Here is a 20,371-nt window from a genome sequence, read left to right as displayed (position 1 = left end):
CTGGTGTGTGGCGCTCGGAGCGCCACACACCAGCGCCGATGCCGAGACCCGGCACCCCGTCACCGGACCTCCACATCTGATTGTCTCTGCTTTGCGGTTAGTGCACCTACCTGCTCCTCTTTGTATTTAGATTTTTAAATTACGTCTATAAAAAAAAATCTTAATCCTTCCAGTACTTGTCAGCTGCTGTATGCTCCAGAGGAAGTTGTGTAGTTCTTTTCTGTCTGACCACAGTGCTCTCTGCTGACACCTCTGTCTATGTCAGGAACTGTCCAGAGTAGGAGCAAATCCCCATAGTAAACCTATCCTGCTCTGGACAGTTCCTAACACGTACATAGGCGGCAGCAGAGAGCACTGTAGTTAGACTGAAAAGAACTACTCAACTTCCTTTGGAACATACAGCAGATGATAAGTATTGGAAGGATTAAGATTTTTTAATAGTAAAGTAATTTACAAATCTGTTTAACTTTCTGGAGCCAGTTGATATGAAAAAAGTTGTTTTCCACCGTAGTACCCCTTTAAAGGGGTTATCTGGAATTAAACAAAAACAGAGCTGATTTCTTCCAAAACCAGCAAGACCCTCTATGCTCAGGTTGTGTGTGGTATTGCATCTTTGTTCCATTGAAGAGAATGGGGTCAAATTGTAATACCACGCACAACCTGAGGTGCTGTTGTTGGGAAAATAAAAAATAGCTCTGTTTTTCTACTCCTGGACATCCCCTTGAAGTAGTGCTTCCCAACAAGGTGCCTCCAGCTGATGCAAAAGTACAATTCCCAGCATGCACGTACAGCCTTTGGACATTTTGTTCTGTGACAAAAAGCAGATCACTCAGTATTTCTCTACTCAAACCCCCAGATATTAGCTGTAATCTATAGGCAACCAGGCAGTAAGTGTTCAGTTTGCCTGCAGCGCCACCAGAGGAGAAACTGGGCATTACACCACACCTACTGTATGATGCAGGACAGGACAGGTCTTCCAATGGGAGACACACTCTTTGTCACTCTTTGTTTCTTCATGAACCAGCGCCACTTTTGCACTCAGTTTTATGGTGGTATTGCCGCTCAGTCATTGAAGTGTATGGGACCAAGTTATGATACCACACACAACCTGAGGACAGGTGTGATGCTGTTTTTGTACTCCTGGATGACCTCTAAGTGTGAAGTCAGGATCATAGGTAGAATACAGGTTCCAGCAGTTCCTTTCACCTTATGTATGATGGGTTCACAGTTGCTCAACATGTTTCATATTGCCGATATTAAATGGATTGTCTACAAGGTGTTATAGAGCAAAAGAAAGACATTGCTGTGTAAGAAGCCATACAAGACCTTCAAAGGACCACATCAGTATAACAGTTATACTAAATGAATGTATTAGACAGCACTAGGAGTATATAGTTTCATAAATGCTGCAATACCACATGCTTCCCATGAACAACAGTGGCACTCTTTATTGGGTACATAAGCAGACCATTTTAGCCATATAGCCCTACCTAGTGAGAATCTGATCATGTAGGTGGAGACTGATAAGAATATTAACAGTATTGTACAGGATTAGGCACTGTTCTCATCACTATTTGCCAACACATTTCTTGTATACATCAGCATCCTTATATAGAGCTTCCTTTCCCTTACTTCTCTGGCCAGTCATATAACAGCACATACTCCTCTCTGTTATGCCAAGACATAGTGCCCTGGACTGAACAGGCTGGCACTGTGCTGGAGGATGAGTTACCCTGTACAGATGGCATGTGAAGGAAGAAGGGGTTACGTATGCACTGGCAAGGTGCTATGTGAGCAGAAAAGAAAGAAACAGCAGCACACCATGGGAGGGGTTACACTAAGCACTGAACCACTGCTGCTAAGAAGCTAAAGGGAGTAGGGAAAGAGGAGATTACACTGCAGCACTATGCATGGAAAGAACCCTACCCACACTTCCGTTAATTTGTCCCGATATAGCTGTTACCAGAGACAGGTTTCCCCTACCAACAGGCATTTGACAGCAGTTTCTGGGGATGATAGTAATTTTTGGTACATTTGCAATTTGTGATTTACAAATATGTTAGGAATTACATAGATTATTACATGGAGGGAAGGTGACCATTTAAGGATCTCATCAGGTTCTGGCATCAGACCTCTGCGGATCATAAATGAAGACATATCCTGGCTCTGGGTGCCATCACTTATTATCATGGGAACACCTATTTGAATCCCTTGGCACTGTGTCATGGTGGTGCTCCCCTCTTATGGCACTAAGCAGTTGGAGGACAACCATGCTATGCTTCTGTATAACATGTTCGAAACATTCTTAAAAATCTAAGTGTCATAAAGGAAATAGAGTTACTGGGTGTCCCTATGATGAAGAGGCCATTGTTTTTCCTTTTTTATCAACCCCCCAAGCATCTAGAGTGCAATAAAAGACAATTGAATTTCATGGTGTTTCCATATAACGTTGCAGTAGATGTCAGCCACACATTGTTTGCTCTCTCAGTACTTAGCAGTCACATGTTCATTCTAACAAGGTCTTTTCTTTTGCTTCCAGGGGTCGCACATACCCAGCCCTCCGCAGAAACCACTGCCAGCAGACCCTTTGAATAAGAGTGCCCGATCGGATGGCGTCTTCAGCCCGGTCTATGTACATCAGGCAGCCGTGCCTCAGATTACTCCAGTCAGGTATGCCGTACACACTGCAGAGGAGTCTACCTCACCGGCACTGCATGGGTTAAGTCTGGCAGAACAAGAAATGCGCTTTTATTCTACGCACCTCTCTTTTTTTTTTAAGTCAAGTGCTTCAGGCAGCAGAGGAACTGGACTGTAAATGAGTTGGATCAGAAACAGTTCTGACTTGTAGTTGCCTTTAGCTGTTACAACAAAGTCTGAAATATCATCAGTGACGGCCCCCGGCCCACCGCACACCCCGCAAAGGTGCATGTTTACAGGTGAAAGGGTAGCCTCCAAATGTCACCGCTCAGACGCCCCGCTCCACACAGAGAAAGGAAAAATAAGATATTTGTAGGGAATTGATGTTGCGCCACAGGGAGAACTGGTGAACAAAGTATAAGAGGCCGAGAAAGAAAAAGCAACAATTCAGCCCTGGACAGATATTAGTATCTGAAGGACGTACAGACATAGGACATGCTGGATACTAAAGGATAGAGAGAGATAGATAGATAGATAGATATGAGATAGATATGAGATAGATGATAGATAGATAGATAGATAGATAGATAATAGATATGAGATAGATAGGCTATAGATAGATAAATAGATAGATAGATATGATATAGATAGATAGATAATGAGATAGATAGATATTAGATAGATAGATAGGAGATAGACAGGGCGGCGTGATGATGGTGATTGAGAGAAACGGTGATGTAGTGATGCGGCAGCAGAGGAGCGGCGAACTAACAGGCCGGAGAGGCGTGAACATGTGGGTATCATTGAGCGGGGCACAAGGAGCACATTAAACGGCTATCCGGTGGCAGCTGAAGCAGTCAGCGCTGCCGGATAGCCGTTTTTGCGATGGCCCCCAAACACAGACGCATCATATGTTGAAACAACCGTATGTCAGGACCATCGTATGTCAGGGGACCACTGTAGTCTATTGGAAAGAATGTGCCACATCCACATCTAATTCATATTTCATTGATGTACTCTACATATAACAGATGGCATTACTTATCTTGTTATACAAGGTAGAAGTGGAGACCGGCACATACACAACTAGGAGGGTGTGTTTATCATGGAGAGGAATCCACTCTGCAAGCGGTCCATTCAAATATACGTGGCCAGTGGTGCAAAGTCCAGGCAAAATATAGATAAAAAATTGAAAGACAGACTGCACTCACCATTCGTATGTAGCTTTAATTCGGCAGATAAAGCGAAGGAATTTCCAGCAGGCAGAGACAAGAGGGACAGGGGCGTGCAGCACGAGCTGGAAATTCCTTCGCTTTATCTGCTGAATTAAAGTTACATACGAATGGTGAGTGCAGTCTGTCTTTCAATCTTTTATCTACATGACTTATCTTCTACTGGTGTTGAGTTACATTATATCATTCTTAACAAGGCCTGCATTATGGATTCTACAGCTTCTTCCTAGCAGTGGCCCCTGCTGGTTTGGTGTCTGTATGCTCTGATGATTTCAGGCTTTGCAAAGCATTGTAAAGAAGTCCAGGAAAAGCATTGCCACTCTAACATATGCTTCTGTCAGCACAGTCCTTCCAAATTTCAACCTGCAGAATTCTGATTGCAGCTCTGGATGTGAATGAAGACAAAAATGTGATAAAAAAAATACAGGAAAACACAAAATTAGAGTTAGAGTTACGCCACAGTCAGATGGTCATAATGCTGCCATATTTTAGTGGTGTTATTATGGCTGCAAGACCCAGAACCCATACAGATGAAGAGATCTGAACAATGTAGTGATATACACTCACTGGCCAATTTATTAGGTACACCTGATAATTTGCTTGATAACACCAATAGCTAATGAGGCAATCACATGGCAGCAACTCAATGCATATAGTCATGTAGATGTGGTCAAGACAACTTGCTGAAGTTCAAATTTAAGCATCAGAATGGGGAAAAAAGAGGATTTATGTGACTTTGAGCGTGGCATGGTTGTTGATGCTAGAAGGGCTGGTCTGAGTATTTCAGAAACTACAGATCTACTGGGATTTTCACGCACAGCCATCTCTAGGGTTCATAGAGAATGGTCTGAAAAAGAGAATATCCAGTGAGCGGCATTGGGTGGATGAAAATGCCTTGTTGATGTCAGAGGAGAATGGGCAGATTGGTTCAAGATGACAGAAATGCAACAGTAACTCAAATAACCACTGGTTACAACCAAGATATCCAGAATACTGTCTCTGAACATACAACATGTCTGATCTTGGACTACAGCAGCAGAAGACCACACCAAGGGCCCCTCCTGTCAGATAAGAACAGAAAAACTGAGGCTGCAATTCACACAGGTCACTAAAATTGGACACTGGAAGACTGGAAGAGCGTTGTCTGGTCTGATGAGTCTGGATTCTAGCTGTGACATTCAGATGGTGGGGTCAGAATTTGGGGTAAACATAAAGCATGGATCCATCCTGCCATGTATCAGCAGTTCAGGCTGGTGCTGGTGTAATGGTTCGGGGGGCATTTTCTTGACACACTCTGGGCCCCTTAGTACTAACGGAGCCTGGTATAAACACCACAGTCTACCTGAGTATTGTTACTGACCATGTCCATCCCTTTATGACCACAGTGGACCCATCTTCTGATGATACTTCCAGCAGGATAATGCTCCATGTCAGATGACATCATCTCATACAGGACAATGAGGTCTCATGACATCATCTCAAACAGGACAATGAGGTCACTGGACTCCAATGGCCTCCACAGTCACCAGATCTTATCCAATAGATCACCGCTGGGATGTGGTAAAACGGGAGATTCTCATCATGGATGTACAGCCGACAAATCTGCAGCTACTGTGTGATGTCATCATGTCCATATGGAGGAACTGTGTGATGTCCTCATGTCCATATGGAGGAACTGTGTGATTTCATGTCTATATGGAGGAACTGTGTGATGTCATCATGTCCATATAGAGGAACTGTGTGATGTCATCATGTCTATATGGAGGAACTGTGTGATGTCATCATGTCCATATGGAGGAACTGGGTGATGTCATGTTTATATGGAGCATAATCTTCAGCACCCTGTAGAAAGTTCCAGTTCCAGCACCTTGTAGAAATTATGCCATGAAGAATGAAAGCAAAAGGGGTCCGACTGGGTACTAGCAAGTGGCCAGTAGAGATAAGCAAATTTTTTGGGAAAAATTAGATTGGGCCGATTCTCAGAATTTTCCAAAACGGCTATTTCTGGCCTACAGAGAGCCTCAATAGGGGTGTAGTACATGTTGCCTTGCTGTAACACGCATAGGGTGTGTGCTGGGTTAGTGAAATAATACTGTTATTCAGTATGACATGCAGATTAGAGGCATCGCTATTAGAATCACTGTCGCAGAGAGGCACAATGACAGAGCCTGGAGGTGGCATCAGTATCAGGAGACCATATAGTGACTAAATGACACAGCATGGAGGTGGCGGCAGCATGAGGAGACCATATAGTGCTGAATAACCCAGCCTGGAGGTGGCAACAGCCTGACGAGGCCATAGGGCCTCACAATTGAAAAGATGAAAGATATTTTTTAACATTTAAATTGAATATTTCAAATAGATGAACCTAAAACGTTTTATTTAATGTGCCAGCAGCATGAGGAGACCATATGGTGGTACAGTGACACAGCCTGGAGGTGGCAGAAGCAAGAGGAGACCATATAGTTGCTGAATGACACAGCCTGGAGGTCGCTGAAGCATGAGGAGACCATATAGTGGCTGAATTGCAGAGTCTGGAGTTGGGGGCAAGAGGAGACCATATAGTGTCGGAATGACACAGCCGAGAGTTAGCGGCAGCAAGAGGACACCATATAGTGGCTGAATGACACAGCCTGGAGTTGGCGGCAGCAAGAGGATACCATATAGTGACTGAATGACACAGCCTGGAGGTGGCAGAAGCATGAGGACACGATATAGTGGCTGAATGACACAGCCTGTAGTTGGCGGCAGCAAGAGGAGACCATATAGTGGCTGAATGACACAGCTTGGAGGTAGCAGAAGCATGATGAGACCATATAGTGGCTGAATGGCACAGCCTGGAGTTGGCGGCAGCATGAGTAGAACATATAGTGGCTGAATGACACTGCATGGAGGTGGCAGCAGCATGAGGAGAACATATAGTGGCGGATTGACACTGCGTGGAGGTGGCAGCAGCATGAGGAGACCATATAATGGCTGAATGACACAGCCTGGAGTTGGCGGCAGCAAGAAGAGACCATATAGTGGCTGAATGACACAGCTTGGAGGTAGCAGAAGCATGAGGAGACCATATAGTGGCTGAATGGCACAGCCTGGAGTTGGCAGCAGCATGAGTAGAACATATAGTGGCTGAATGACACTGCATGGAGGTGGCGGCAGCATGAGGAGAACATATAGTGGCTGAATGACACTGCGTGGAGGTGGCGGCAGCATGAGGAGACCATATAATGGCTGAATGACACAGCCTGGAGTTGGCGGCAGCAAGAGGAGACCATATAATGGCTGAATGACACAGCCTGGAGTTGGTGGCAGCATGAGGAGACCATATAGTGGCTGAATGACAGAGCCCGAAGTTGGCGGCAGCAAGAGGAGACCATATAGTGGCTGAATGACACAGCCTGGAGCTGGAATCCACATGAGAACATATGGGTGCCGAATGAGAGAGCCTGGAGGTGGCAGAAGCATGAGGACACCATGTAGTGGCTGAATGACACAGCCTGGTGTTGGCGGCAGCATGAGTAGAACATATAGTGGCTGAATGACACAGCCTGGAGTTGACGGCAGCAAGAGGAGACCATATAATGGCTGAATAACACAGCCTGGAGTTGGCAGCAGCAAGAGGAGACCATATAGTGGCTAAATGACACAGCCTGGAGCTGGCATCCGCATGAGAAGAACATATGGTGGCAGTATGAGACAGCCTTGTGCTGGCATCAGCATGAGGAGAACAAATGGTGGTGAGAATGAGACAGCCTGGAGCTGGCATCAGCATGAGAAGAACATATGGCGGCAGAATGACACAGCATGGAGCTGGCATCAGCATGAGAAGAACATATGGTGGCAGAATAAGACAGCTTGGAGCTGGCATCAGCAGCATCAGGAGTCCTGAAAGTGACCCGGTGACAGAATGGGGCAGTGGGTGGCAATAACAGTACCCAGTGACGAAGGTGGGTGAAAAAAGGAGAACATGACATCAGATGAGTGGCATCAGGTGGGTGGCAGGATCAGAATAGTAGCTGAGGCAGGTAGGCAGAAGAAAACGGTCTCTTTTGTAAAAGTGTTAGTGTGCACAAGTAAGTATTGAGGATATGCATTATGTAAAACGTAACTTTTAATAATATTCTTAGGATAAAATCTATGTACCCAATATTTTTTGGAAATCAAACAAAAGGAAAGGTGTGCAAAAAAACACCATGTGCCACCTACACCACCAAGTACTGATGTGATGCAAAGACCTCTAAAAGGTGGAAGGGAACAACGTATGGTCCATTGTAACCGGTGGGGGTAAAAACTTCCCCTGTAAGGCCCTACTCTCGCACTATTAATTCCCTTCTTGGTAAGTGTTACTCGCCCTAAAAAGGGCAGCCCCACACAGGAAATTCTCCCTATTTCCACCTAAAAACACTGCCATTTCCCAGGGTTTTTAGGTGGAAATAGGGAGAGGTTACTTTGTGGGTCACCCTTTTTAAGATGAGTAACACTTTCCTTGAAAAGGTGGAAAGGAACAACGTATTGTCCATTGTACCAGGTGGGGGTAAAGGGGTGGCTGAGGACACTGTGGAGGATGAGGAGGCGGAGTCGCACATTGTCACAGGACCAACAGCCTGAGAGAGTGGAGGCGGAAGCGACGTGACCTTTCCAAGTTGCTGTTGTGGCTGTGCAGGAACCACATTCACCCAGTGGGCCACAAAGGCAGGTGGGCCGCCGGCCCTGGGTCCGCTTTGAGAAGTAGCTGCGTGCATTTTCCCCTCCAGCGGCCGCCAGGGCCGGATCATCATTGGCGCCGCTCATTGAGCACCTGCTCCTGGCCCCGTGCCCGCAGGGGGCCCCCGTCACATTAGGGACATCCCTGTGTCCCAAAAATCTTTTCGGGACACAAGGATGCCCAGGTTACCTTTCTGCGGCCCCCAGCCCTGCATCAACTTTAAAAACGCAGGGGCCACCGGGAGGTAGCGCACGCAGGGACGTCACTGACGTCTCGTGCATTCGCCCATACTAACAGAGCAGAGCGGAGCGGTGAGGAAGACGCGTGCACATGGTAAGTAACCAGTGGCACATCATCTTCAGTATTCCGACCACTGTTTCAGGGTCACGATCTACTGCTATGGCCTATGGGCCATAGCAGTAGGCTAATGCTATGGCCCATAGGCCATAGCAGTAGATCGTGACCCCGAAGCCGTGGTCGGAATACTGAAGTGGGGCAGTAAACAGGCGTACAACCTCCAGCCATACACTGTATATGCCTGAAGGCTGTATGTCTGTGGGGGAACTGTACTGCCCCTAATGTGGGGGACCATACTGCACCTAATGTGAGGGACTATACTGCACCTAATGTGGGGGACTATACTGCACCTAATGTGGGGGAACTATACTGCACCTAATGTGGGGGAACTATACTGCACCTAATGTGGGGGAACTATACTGCACCTAATGTGGGGGAACTATACTGCACCTAATGTGGGAACTATACTGCACCTAATGTGGGGGAACTATACTGCACCTAATGTGGGGGAACTATACTGCACCTAATGTGGGGGAACTATATTGCACCTAATGTGGGGAACTATACTGCACCTAATGTGGGGGGACTGTACTGCAACTAATGTGGGAACTATACTGCACCTAATGTGGGAACTAAAATGCATGATTTTACCTTTTATGAACAAGAAAATGACGACGTGCTGGTATAATGACGCAACACTATGGGGCTGGTATGTAATTTCTTCCAGGGCTGGTTTTCACACCAAGTCCGGCCCTGCATAAAGGACATGTATTGTCCCTGACCGTAGTTACAGCTTCACGGTAGCAAGGGTCATCAGGTCCCTCCCATAGACTTGCATAGTGGGGATGGGGCATGATGTCACACGGGGGCGGAGTCGTGACATAACGATACTCCGGCCCCGTGGTCGGCACCCGGCAGTTTGTGAGCTGGCAGCGCAGCATGCAGCTCAAAGAGGTGGGTGCCGAATGCAAGATTGTGTGGGTCCCCAGCGGCAGGACCCCCGCGGTCAGACATCTTATCCCCTATCCTTTCTAGGTTTCCATAGAAAGTCATCCTCACCTTCACCTTACCATGCCATTCATATGTCCATGATGCCCATTTGTTTACTATGGGACACGGAGCTAAACACGCCCGCGCCCCTATTGGCTCACAATATGCCACTTGACCAACGCATCCATAGTGACACTTGTGCCGGCACATGAGCGTGCTGTTCGCTCGCTCTCCCCTCTCCAGACACATCCGGCAAGCACAGCAACGCGTCCTTAGAGACACTCGCGCCGGTGCATAAGGGAGCAATCTCCACTCCTGAAAACCCTTTTTCCGCTCTTCCCCGCTACCTTTTTTTTCATTATACTAGATCATTTTCATACTCAGTATCCAGCACAGCCAGCAATCTAGGTTTCTGCATGCACAGTAACCCACAAGTTTGTCATTTGTTCATAATTCCTGTAATTCAGTTTTGTGTAAACACCTGTAACATCCCTCATCTGGGCCACGCCCCCTTTCTGTGTTTGGCTCCTTTTTTTCATATAAATATGGACTCCGGACTACCTGATACGAGTTGTAGTTTTGCAACAGCTGGAGGCTCCCTGGTTGGGAAACACTGGCTTAGCAGTATTATGTCTGTGCTGTGTCCTCTGGCTGGCCCATACGGCATATACTACTATGTATACAGAATAGGCCAGACAGGTCAGAGGGCACATCACAGACATTTCTTCATGCGTGCTGCCAGGCCCTGCCACTGAGACTTCAAGACGGCCAGACCTCCTCCTGATCTGCTTTTTATACTGATGGTGGCGCCGCTACAGTGGAGGCGGTGGCCTAATGCTAGAGCCGCCTCTGGGTCCGGCCCTGTCTGGTCCGGCAGCGGTGGCTAGCTGCTTTAGCGTGGGGCTAAAGGGCTAGCTGCTTTGGGCCCCCAGGAATGACAGGGCCCAGGGCAGCTGCCCCTTTTGCCCCGCATTAAAGACGGCCCTGTGTACTACACCCAAAATTGCACTCTCTCTCTCTCTCTCCCTTCCCTATCAGTGCTTCTAGGCTGTATTTGAGCTTGAGGTGAATCGCTGCTGTAAAAATGCTTTTCTGTGCAACACACACTGCTCTCTGTCCCTCTCTGCAATAGAACACTGATGTGACCGGCCGCAAGATGGCTGCCGATTATATAGGGCTGTGACGTCACAGGGGTGGCTGGCTGCTGATAGGCTGCATGCTGCATGTGATTAAGGGTCATCCCGCCTACCCAGAGTTCCTTACCCCATGTCCTCACATGTGGATCCGCCATTTTAGATGCCCTGGAGCCTGGACCACACTAAATGGAGTTTAATTAAGCGATTCGCGCTATCAAATCGCGGCGATATTCGGCTTCGTTGCGAAGCGAAGTTTCCCTGAAATACGTAATGAATTTGGATTCGTCAGATTCGATTCGCTCATGCCTAGTGGCCAGTTCACAAGAACTACAGTGGGTCTTTTGGACACAGGGAGGGAATCCTGCACAGGTTCTCAACAGCCAGAAGCAAAGGGTATTGAGCCAACTATGGCTGTGCCACTATTTCTGAAGGCCCTATAGCAACCTTATAGTCTGCTTTTACAATATTTATGCTCCCGAAAATGCCCACCAGTCAGAACACACAGTGCGTGCAAGGAGTTTGGTATCAAGTAGTAAACAAAACTAAACAAATTTGCCATTTAGAAGGATATTTATCGTGAGATCCTTTCATCCCTGGGAAGGACGACATAATTACAGACATTATTGGAAGAGAAAAGACAACGCACTTTCCTTCTGTCAGAGATTATGTGGCTAGAAAAGCTCGGAGTCCATTCATTAGTGTCCTTCTCAATGCACAAGTGCCTCGTGTTCTTGATCTACAACAGAGGGAACAAACAAAAATAAAAGACTCCAACACAGAGTGCGCCGCTTCAGATTCATCGCTTTATGAGGATCCCCGGGCTGTTAGATTTATTACAGTGTGTGGTCTTTGCACTGTAGAGATTGCTGGGGGAAAAAAAAACAATGCAAGCAGCATTCCCACCGCTCCAGTAGAACACCTACAATGAATTAAAGACGGATTTTCAGTACAAGTGAAAAATTCATTATCTTTCTGAATAAAAAAAAAAAAAAAACACAAAAAGAAACCATGTCCAGAATAGGCTGTGTGCAGAGCGGTAAAGAAGTGTGCTGATCCATGCGCTGCTTCTGATATTCTGGATGGATACAGCTGCCGATCTGTTTGCCAAAATAAGGGACCTGGGCTACGACAACCACAAATCTGCAGCCATGTTCACCAATGTTTATGTATTATGTAAATTTCTAAATCCAAATAGAAATAAAATTCAGCTCACCCAATACCAGACCATGCACAAGACAGGTGCAGGACAGCACCGCAGTTACAACAATGAGTAAGGGTGCATTCACACTACGTTTTGGCATACAGACGCTGCCGTATCCCAGCCGGATCCGCATGGCATCCCATTCATATCAATTAGCCATCCGGAGTCAGATTGTGACAAAGGTCAATTCATTTTTGCATTGTATCCGGTTTTGTTGCTGGACTGAAAACCGTGGTCTGCCACGATTTTCAGTCAGGCAATAAAACTTATACAGTGAAAAAATTAGCCGAAAGGAGTCACATTCTCATTTAAATAATTGTGATGTGGCGCGGACGGTTTTTAAATTTACCCGCCGGATCCGGCAGCCGCTTGCCCAAAATGTGGTGTGAACCCAGTCTTAAATATAAGTCCAGCATTGCTTTTGTACAGTTACTGTATGTATGTAAATTCATAGCATGCAGCAAGTAAAAAGACACAGAACAAACTAAAGTGACACTCAGCTCCCCACTGTCCTACATTTCCTCTCAGTCTTCTGGTGCATGGCTTACAAGAGGACTCATTCTTGTTCACAACTTTCTCAGCCTTTATAGGATTAGCCTATTCCATGCAGCAAGTAAAAGACATCTATCAGTACTGAACGATGTGACATGTTTCGGGTACTGTATGTACTCTTAGTCACACTAGTATGAATAAGGATACGTAGAGTAAATGAAACGCGTCAGTTCATACTGTGATATGTCTTTTACTTGCATGGAATAAATCTAAATTTCAATATGGCTCACTCAAGCTAAACCCAATACGTGGTGTTATAGTGCGGGTGAACCGGATTACATGAGGTATCACTTACCTGGATCCACGGTCCTGTTACGAAGATACCCATTTTTGTGCAATGAAGCAGGACCCGGCATGCTCTATTGTGCAAAGCCAGCTATCAGCAATGGAGGCTAATACAACAGGTATCTCCGGATCTGGGTAAGTGATATCTCGTCGTAATCTGGTTCACCCGCGCTATAACCCTGTGTACCGGCTGTAAGTTTCCTTTTAAAAATAAAAACAAAATTTGAAATAGAAAACATAATAAAAACGAATAGAAAAAAAACAACATATAAAACTAACTTTGCCGCCAACAGACCCTAAAGTGTCTTTGCCTTCCAGAACTACTAAACATGTGACAATATTATAAGTCAGCTTCCCAAGTAGAAAAGCAAAATCTCTGTACAGAGTCCGTAATATGTTCCGATAATGGACGCGGCAATGGTAAAAAAATTATAATCAACATTATTTTCCAACATTTGCAAAGATATCGGTTCACTAATTTTCATAACCAGAAGGAGCGGGCAAGTTATTTACCAATAAAGCTTGGTACAGCATGTAAATTCTTATTACGGCCTCATAATATCATCATCTACAACGTAAGTGCTAATATTTCCAGATGGTAAATCACCCCCTCGGTCCTTCCTAACATAACTCGGGCCAGATGAATCTCCACCACTCTCAGATCTGCTGACAACTATGACAGAGCCGCCGTGACGGTACAATGTCCGTGCTCGAAGATGCGACTGCCGAGCAGCCTGTACCTTATGTCCGCAAAATACCAAAGCTACTATTGATCAGTGTGCCACCAATGGCGGTGAGATGCATTCTAGGCCTCGAAATATGACACTGCAAACAATTCGATTAGCGTGACAACCCCCCCATCTTTTAGGCTTTCGTGTTTTTCCTTTGAAAGCCCTAATTTTGCGATGCCAAATACAAGGTGCACATAAAGGGGCATAACATATCGTACCAGCCACATGCCCCCATTCAGTAATAGTCAAAGGCCACTCTATACAGAGTGCTTGCAACAAGGAGTGCTTGCCAAGGACTTAATTTCTTCACCTTTCCTGATGAAAAATGCCCCCAGGGATGGTGAGGATACAGATTTTTCCATATATGACACGTTATATATGGTAAAACTTGATGATTGGTTCCCTTTAAACTGTGGATGTTGGTTAGAAGTCTGAGGGTTTGGGGTATTACATTCCAGAGAACTGGGGCAGCAGAAGCAAAGTCTTGGAGACTGGAGTGAGAGGTTCAGACTATAGAAGATGTTAAAGGGGTATTCCGGGCAAAAACATTCTATCCCCTATCCAAAGGATTGGGGATAAGATGTCTGATCGCGGAGGGGTGCTGCTGGGACCCCCCCCCCCCCCCCGCGATCTCCCTGCAGAGCCAGCATTCTATGAGGGGACTGCGTCTCCAGTTTCGGAAACCTCCGGGTTTCCGAGACGTGACATCAGGCCACGCCCCCTCCATTCATGTCTATGGGAGGGGGCGTGACGACCTCCACGCCCCCTCCCATAGACATGAATGGAGGGGGCGTGGCGTGACATCACGTCCCCAGTCCCGGAAGTTTCCAAAACTATAGACGCAGTCCCTGCATAGAATGCGGGCGCTGCAGGGAGATCGCGGGGGGTCCCAGCATTGCGCCCCCCCCCCCCGCGATCAAACATCTTATCCCCTATCCTTTGGATAAGGGATAAAAGGTTTTTTGCCCGAAATACCCCTTTAAGTTTAGATCATTAGCAGATAGGAGAGCACATAAATTATGGTAGACAGATGAGAGAGGAGATGTAGGGAGGTGCAGCACTGGAGAGATCTGTAGGTTAGAGTAAGGATTTTGTACTGTATTTTAGACTGAACGGGTAGCCCGTGTTTATAATATACATAAACAAGTTTAGGGGGGGGTGAATATTCTGTATGAGGCCTGCCTATTGTAACATTCATCTGTGACCGATATGGGTCAATTACTGCACTATATAATGGACTGCTCTGTTTGGTTTCAGACCCGCTCCAAAGGTGCCGCCCCATCGACCCATCTTTAAGCCTGCCCACCTGAAGTGAGGAGTCGCGGCCCTGTGTGAACTTTGCACTACCCTCCGACACCCAGTTGGAGTCTGTTTACTGAGTCATCCGAACGTTTATTCATTTCCTTTAAAAACAAAAACTGTAAAAGACGTATACTACAAAGGACTGAGCTGTCGCCCTTGGTGCTATGCTGTATGTACTTGCTCAGGTACTTGTAAATTATTAATTTATGTTGAATATTTAGTACAGTGCAGTGCATTGCGCTAGGTATATTTAACCAAAGATGACTTTCCAAAGAAGGGAAATATTTTTGTAACGTCTAATACACTTGAAGTATTTTACAATTTTGCTAGTATACTGTATGGAAGGAGGATTCCACACGTATGCATCAATAAGCACACTCATAACTGGAGGTTTTATTTGTAAAATCTGCACTCTTTTTTTTTTTTTACCATGTTTAGCATCTATTTACAGCGAGCATTTAGTCAATAAAGCATTTGGTAGAGATATGTATATTGCTGTATGTTACAATATATCACTCTGTAAGCCTGTATTTAATATACTATAGGTCCAACTGCGGAGCTACATGTTCCGGTAAGGTGCTATGGCAGTCGATGTACCTGCAAAATTTGCACTGACTATTGGCAGAGGTTCTCTTTACTATTGTGAATACATGCGGCCTTATAGTAAATGTCGACCTCTGCACGAAAAAGTAGAGTTTCACTTTAAAATGTAGTCAAACTTTTTTAACTTTGTATTAACTTATCAAATGCATCTCTAAAAAAATAAACATATACTGTAATATATTATCTAAAATATATAATATTAAAAATATTCTTCCATTTTGTGTATACAGTTCCTAGGCATACTTATTAGAGGTGTGCAAATCTACAGTAATAATCTAGGAAGAAGTGGCTACGAAAAGTAGTTCCGCTTTCCAAGTACCCCGAATCCCTGCAAAAGCCTTGGAAAAGTAGTTCCACTTTCCAACTGGTGAGATTCTCTAGAAAAGCCATACAAGACTTTAGATTCGGGTTTGCTGAATCTTACGGTAGATTTGCACCTCTTTAAAGGCCATAGACATCCAAAGGATAAGATGTCTGATCACAGGGGTCCTGCCGCTGGGGACCCCCGCGACTCCCTGCTGCACCTGACGTTTGTTTTAGAGTATGAGATGCAGCGCCAGAGGCTCGTGACCTCCCGGTCACGCCCCCTCGTGACATCACAGCCATGCCCCCTCAATGCCCCCTCCCATAGGCTTGCATTGAAGGGGCGAGGCCGTCACGTCACAGGCATGGCATGCCCGTGACGTCACAAGACTCTGTCCCGCATCGCCAGTCATCCAGCACAGAGCAAAGTTCACGCTGTGCACCGGATGTCTGGAGTGCCGCAGCCGAGATTCCGGGGTCCCCAGCGGCGGGACCCCCCGTGATCAGACATCTTATCCATTATCCTTTGGATAGGGGATAAGATGTCTAGGGGCGGAGTACCCCTTTAAGACCCCGTTCACACTTTAGAGGATCTTTGTGGAATATCGTGGCATAATGTAGCACCCTCCCAGTGATTTAAAGGGGTATTCCGACCAAAGACATCTTATTCCCTATCCAATGAATAGGGTATAAGATGTCTCATCGTGGGGGGGGGGGGGCCTTCCGCCGGGACCCCCGCTATCTCTGTGCAGCACACGCATTATATGCTGGGCTGCTGCTCCAGGCTCGGAAACCTCTTTGTTTCCGGGCTGAAGACGTGACTTTACACCACGCCCCCTCCATTCATATCTATGGAATGGGCCGTGATGGCCGTGATGTCTTTGGTCGGAATACCGCTTTAACTGAAAACATTTTCGATTAGGGAAGGAACATTTCCTAGCTGAATTTCCTTAGTGTGAACAATCTCTAATATGTTTGGGTCTAAATGATGACAGACTACACATAAACCCTATGTGCAGTCTCGCTGGAAGAAAGTAAGACATGACTGCAGGATCAGACTACAAACAGGGTTTATTTGTAGTCTGTAGTCATGGAGACCCATGCATCCACATAGTAGCTGTATACACATAACAATATGAATATTTAGCAAAGTTGCCTTAATTTTTAGATGCATTGGAGCAAACCACAAATGGCTGCAAAAGTGTAGATCAGTGGTCTTCAACCTGCGGACCTCCAGATGTAGCAAAACTACAACTCCCAGCATGCCCGGACAGCCAACGGCTGTCCGGGCATGCTGGGAGTTGTAGTTTTGCAACATCTGGAGGTTGATGACCTCTGGTGTAGATGGTCATAAGATTAGCTGTGCATTTAAAGGGGTATTCCAGGAAAAAACTTTTTTATATATATCAACTGGCTCCAGAAACTTAAACAGATTTGTAACTTACTTCTATTAAAAAAATCTTAATCCTTTCAGTACTTCAGAGCTTCTGAAGTTAAGGTTGTTCTTTTCTGTCTGAGTCCTCTCTGATGACACCTGTCTCGGGAAACGCCCAGTTTAGAAGCAAATCCCCATAGCAAACCTCTTCTAAACTGGGCGTTTCCCGAGACACGTGTCATCAGAGAGGACTTAGACAGAAAAGAACAACCTTAACTTCAGAAGCTCATAAGTACTGAAAGGATTAAGATTTTTTTAATAGAAGTCATTAACAAATCTGTTTAACTTTCTGGAGCCAGTTGATATATAGAATTTTTTTTTTTTTCCTGGAATACCCCTTTAATAAGCCTGCTGCCCGTGTGAGGGTTTACAGTGCTGAAACTATGACATAAAATGGTGCTAAATACAATTTTAATGGGCTTGGTTACTGTACATGACCTTCTAGGTTTACATATGCCACCATAAATGCCAAGTCAGTAGATCTGTTATGTCTAATAAATTAGATATAATGTTTACAGTGGTTAACAGGCATAACAATTCATCAGGGGATGGACCCCATGGTGCTAAAATCACAACACTTCTATCCAGTCTCCTTACAACTACAGAACCCAAGGAGACTTGCATAGGAATAAGTGCAGGCGTAAAAGATCTGTACGTGCCACCTGGATGTCATGTTCCATCTAATCCTATGCATGGTTGTCAGATTTGACTTTGATCCCCCGTACCTTCACTTAGCGGATCTTAGCTTATAATTGTACGCGGTTAGCATAATGTACCAGGTACATATGTAAATAATAAAGCTTCGGCAAAGACATCCAGGTGGCAGCTGTCGCTGAAACGCCTTACAAACATCAATCTCTTCTAAGACTCTGTCTTCCCTTGATATAAATATATTTTTTTATTTTAAGGGCTCATGCACACAGCTGTCTTGCAGATCTATATTGTGCAATCATGGCGTGGTCCGCTGCATACCAGATAATGGTGCTATACAGGGGGAGAATATGCACTATATGGAAGCATAACAAGCGCCTACAGACGTTATGTGTATGGGCCTATTGTGGGAGTTTGCAGGCTGGGTTCAGATCACGTTTTTGCCATACTGTTTTCAATCCGTTTTTCTAGAGAAAACCGTATGGCAAAAAAACGGATGGAACAGTTTGGGAAAAAGTAAACCGTATACTGTTTTTAAAAGTGCATACAGTTCCGTCCGTTTTTATAGAAAAAAAAACATAAGTTTTTGAAAATTTTGTCCATTTTTAATGGGAGGGGTGTTGGGTGGGGACTTTAGGATGCAAATGCACATGTGCAAAGTAAAAATCGTATACGTTTTCCCGTATGGAACCGTATACATGTGCGTTTCCCATTGACGTCCATGTTAAAAAAAAAAGTATGCGGTTGCAGTACGATTTTGTGTCCGGTTTAAAAACCGTACTGCAACCGCATACGTTTTTTTTAACATGGACGTCAATGGGAAACGCACATGTATACGGTTCCATAAGGGAAAAAAACGTATATGTTTTTACTTTGCACATGCGCATTTGAATCCTAAAGTCCCCACCCAAGACCCCTCCCATTAAAAATGGACAAAATTTTCAAAAACGTATGTTTTTTTTTTTTAATAAAAACTGACGGAACTGTATGCACTTTTAAAAACAGTATACTGTTTAAAAACGCATACAGTTTACTTTTTTCCATACTATTCCATCCGTTTTTTTTGCCATACGGTTTTCTTTAGAAAAACGGATTGAAAACAGTATGGCAAAAATGTGATGTGAACCTCGACCACCTTTTCATTGAAGACACGTCATGAAAGCTTTGTTTGTTTTGAGCTAAAACAGTGGCGTTGCTAGGGTTGGTGTCACCCGGTGCGGTAGAAAATGGTGTCACCCCCATACCTACCCCCTCCCCCCAGTAAGTTTTTAGCCTGTTGTGACAGACACCACTGTTGTAGCGCATTATGAGAAATTCCAGTATAATAATCAGATATACCAGTTGCCACAGAATGGGAAAGTGTTAAAGAAGTTTTCACCATTGAAATATACAGCTCCCAGAATTACTTAAAGGGGTACTCCACTGGAAAACATTTACTTTTATATCAACTGGTGCCAGAAAGTTAAACAGATTTTTAAATTACTTCTATTTAAAATCTTAATACTTACAGTACTTATAAGCTGGTGTATGCTCCACAGGAAGTTGTGTAGTTCTTTCCAGTCTGACCACAGTGCTATTTGCTGACACCTCTGTCCATGTCAGGAACTGTCCAGAGCAGGATAGGTTTGCTATGGGGATTTGCTCCTACTATGGACAGTTCTTGACATGGACAGAGGTGTCAGCATAGAGCACTGTGGTCAGACAGAAAATAAATTAAAAAGGAAAATAACTTACTGTGAATCGCTTATACAGCAGCTAATAAGTACTGGAAGGATTAAGATTTTTAAATAGAAGTAATTTACAAATCTGTTTAACTTTGTAGCACCAGCTGATTAAAAAAAATGTTTTCCAGTAGAGTACCCCTTTGAGCAGTGGTGAGGTTATGCTGGGAGTTGTAGTTTCACTGACCTAACTGTAGAACTGACAAGTGACTACAGCTCTGATGTAGAGAGGAGAATGTACAATGGTATCAGTGACTACAGGTGACATCTTCTCTATAGTGAGGAAAATACACAATGATATCAGTCACTACAGGTGACGTCTTCTCTATAGTGAGGAGAATACACAATGATATCAGTCACTACAGGTGACGTCTTCTCTATAGTCTTCCCTTATCTAATTCAGATGGTACATACCGCCAGGACTTGTTCCAGCTAAAACTTCTGTCTGTAGAATGTGACGCCCAGACGTCTCCTCACTATGTCAGCGCATTCTCATCCTCTATATGAAAACAATTATTATTATAAACCTGAGAGACACTGTATCTTCTAAATATAATACTACTATACACTATACTCTTTGATTATAAACC

The 20,371-nt window shown here is 44.9% G+C and overlaps 1 protein-coding gene across 9 annotated transcripts in view; it reads left to right on the top strand.

Annotated features, from left to right (window-relative positions):
* Nucleotides 1–16,089, top strand: part of ADAM12 (ADAM metallopeptidase domain 12) — a 686,181-nt gene extending 670,092 nt beyond the window's left edge. For all 9 annotated transcript variants that reach the window (XM_056532977.1, XM_056532982.1, XM_056532978.1 and 6 more), the window contains 2 exons: nt 2,540–2,670; nt 15,024–16,089. In XM_056532977.1, coding sequence (XP_056388952.1) covers nt 2,540–2,670; nt 15,024–15,081 — 189 coding nt within the window. In that variant the 3' untranslated portion in view covers nt 15,082–16,089. The remainder of the gene's footprint in view (nt 1–2,539; nt 2,671–15,023) is intronic.
* Nucleotides 16,090–20,371: the final 4,282 nt, after the last annotated feature.

Source organism: Hyla sarda, chromosome 7 (assembly GCF_029499605.1).
Source record: "Hyla sarda isolate aHylSar1 chromosome 7, aHylSar1.hap1, whole genome shotgun sequence".
In the NCBI taxonomy this organism is placed as follows: domain Eukaryota; kingdom Metazoa; phylum Chordata; class Amphibia; order Anura; family Hylidae; genus Hyla; species Hyla sarda.
Note: the sequence above shows the minus strand (reverse complement) of the source record. Positions and strands in the feature narration are given on the sequence as shown.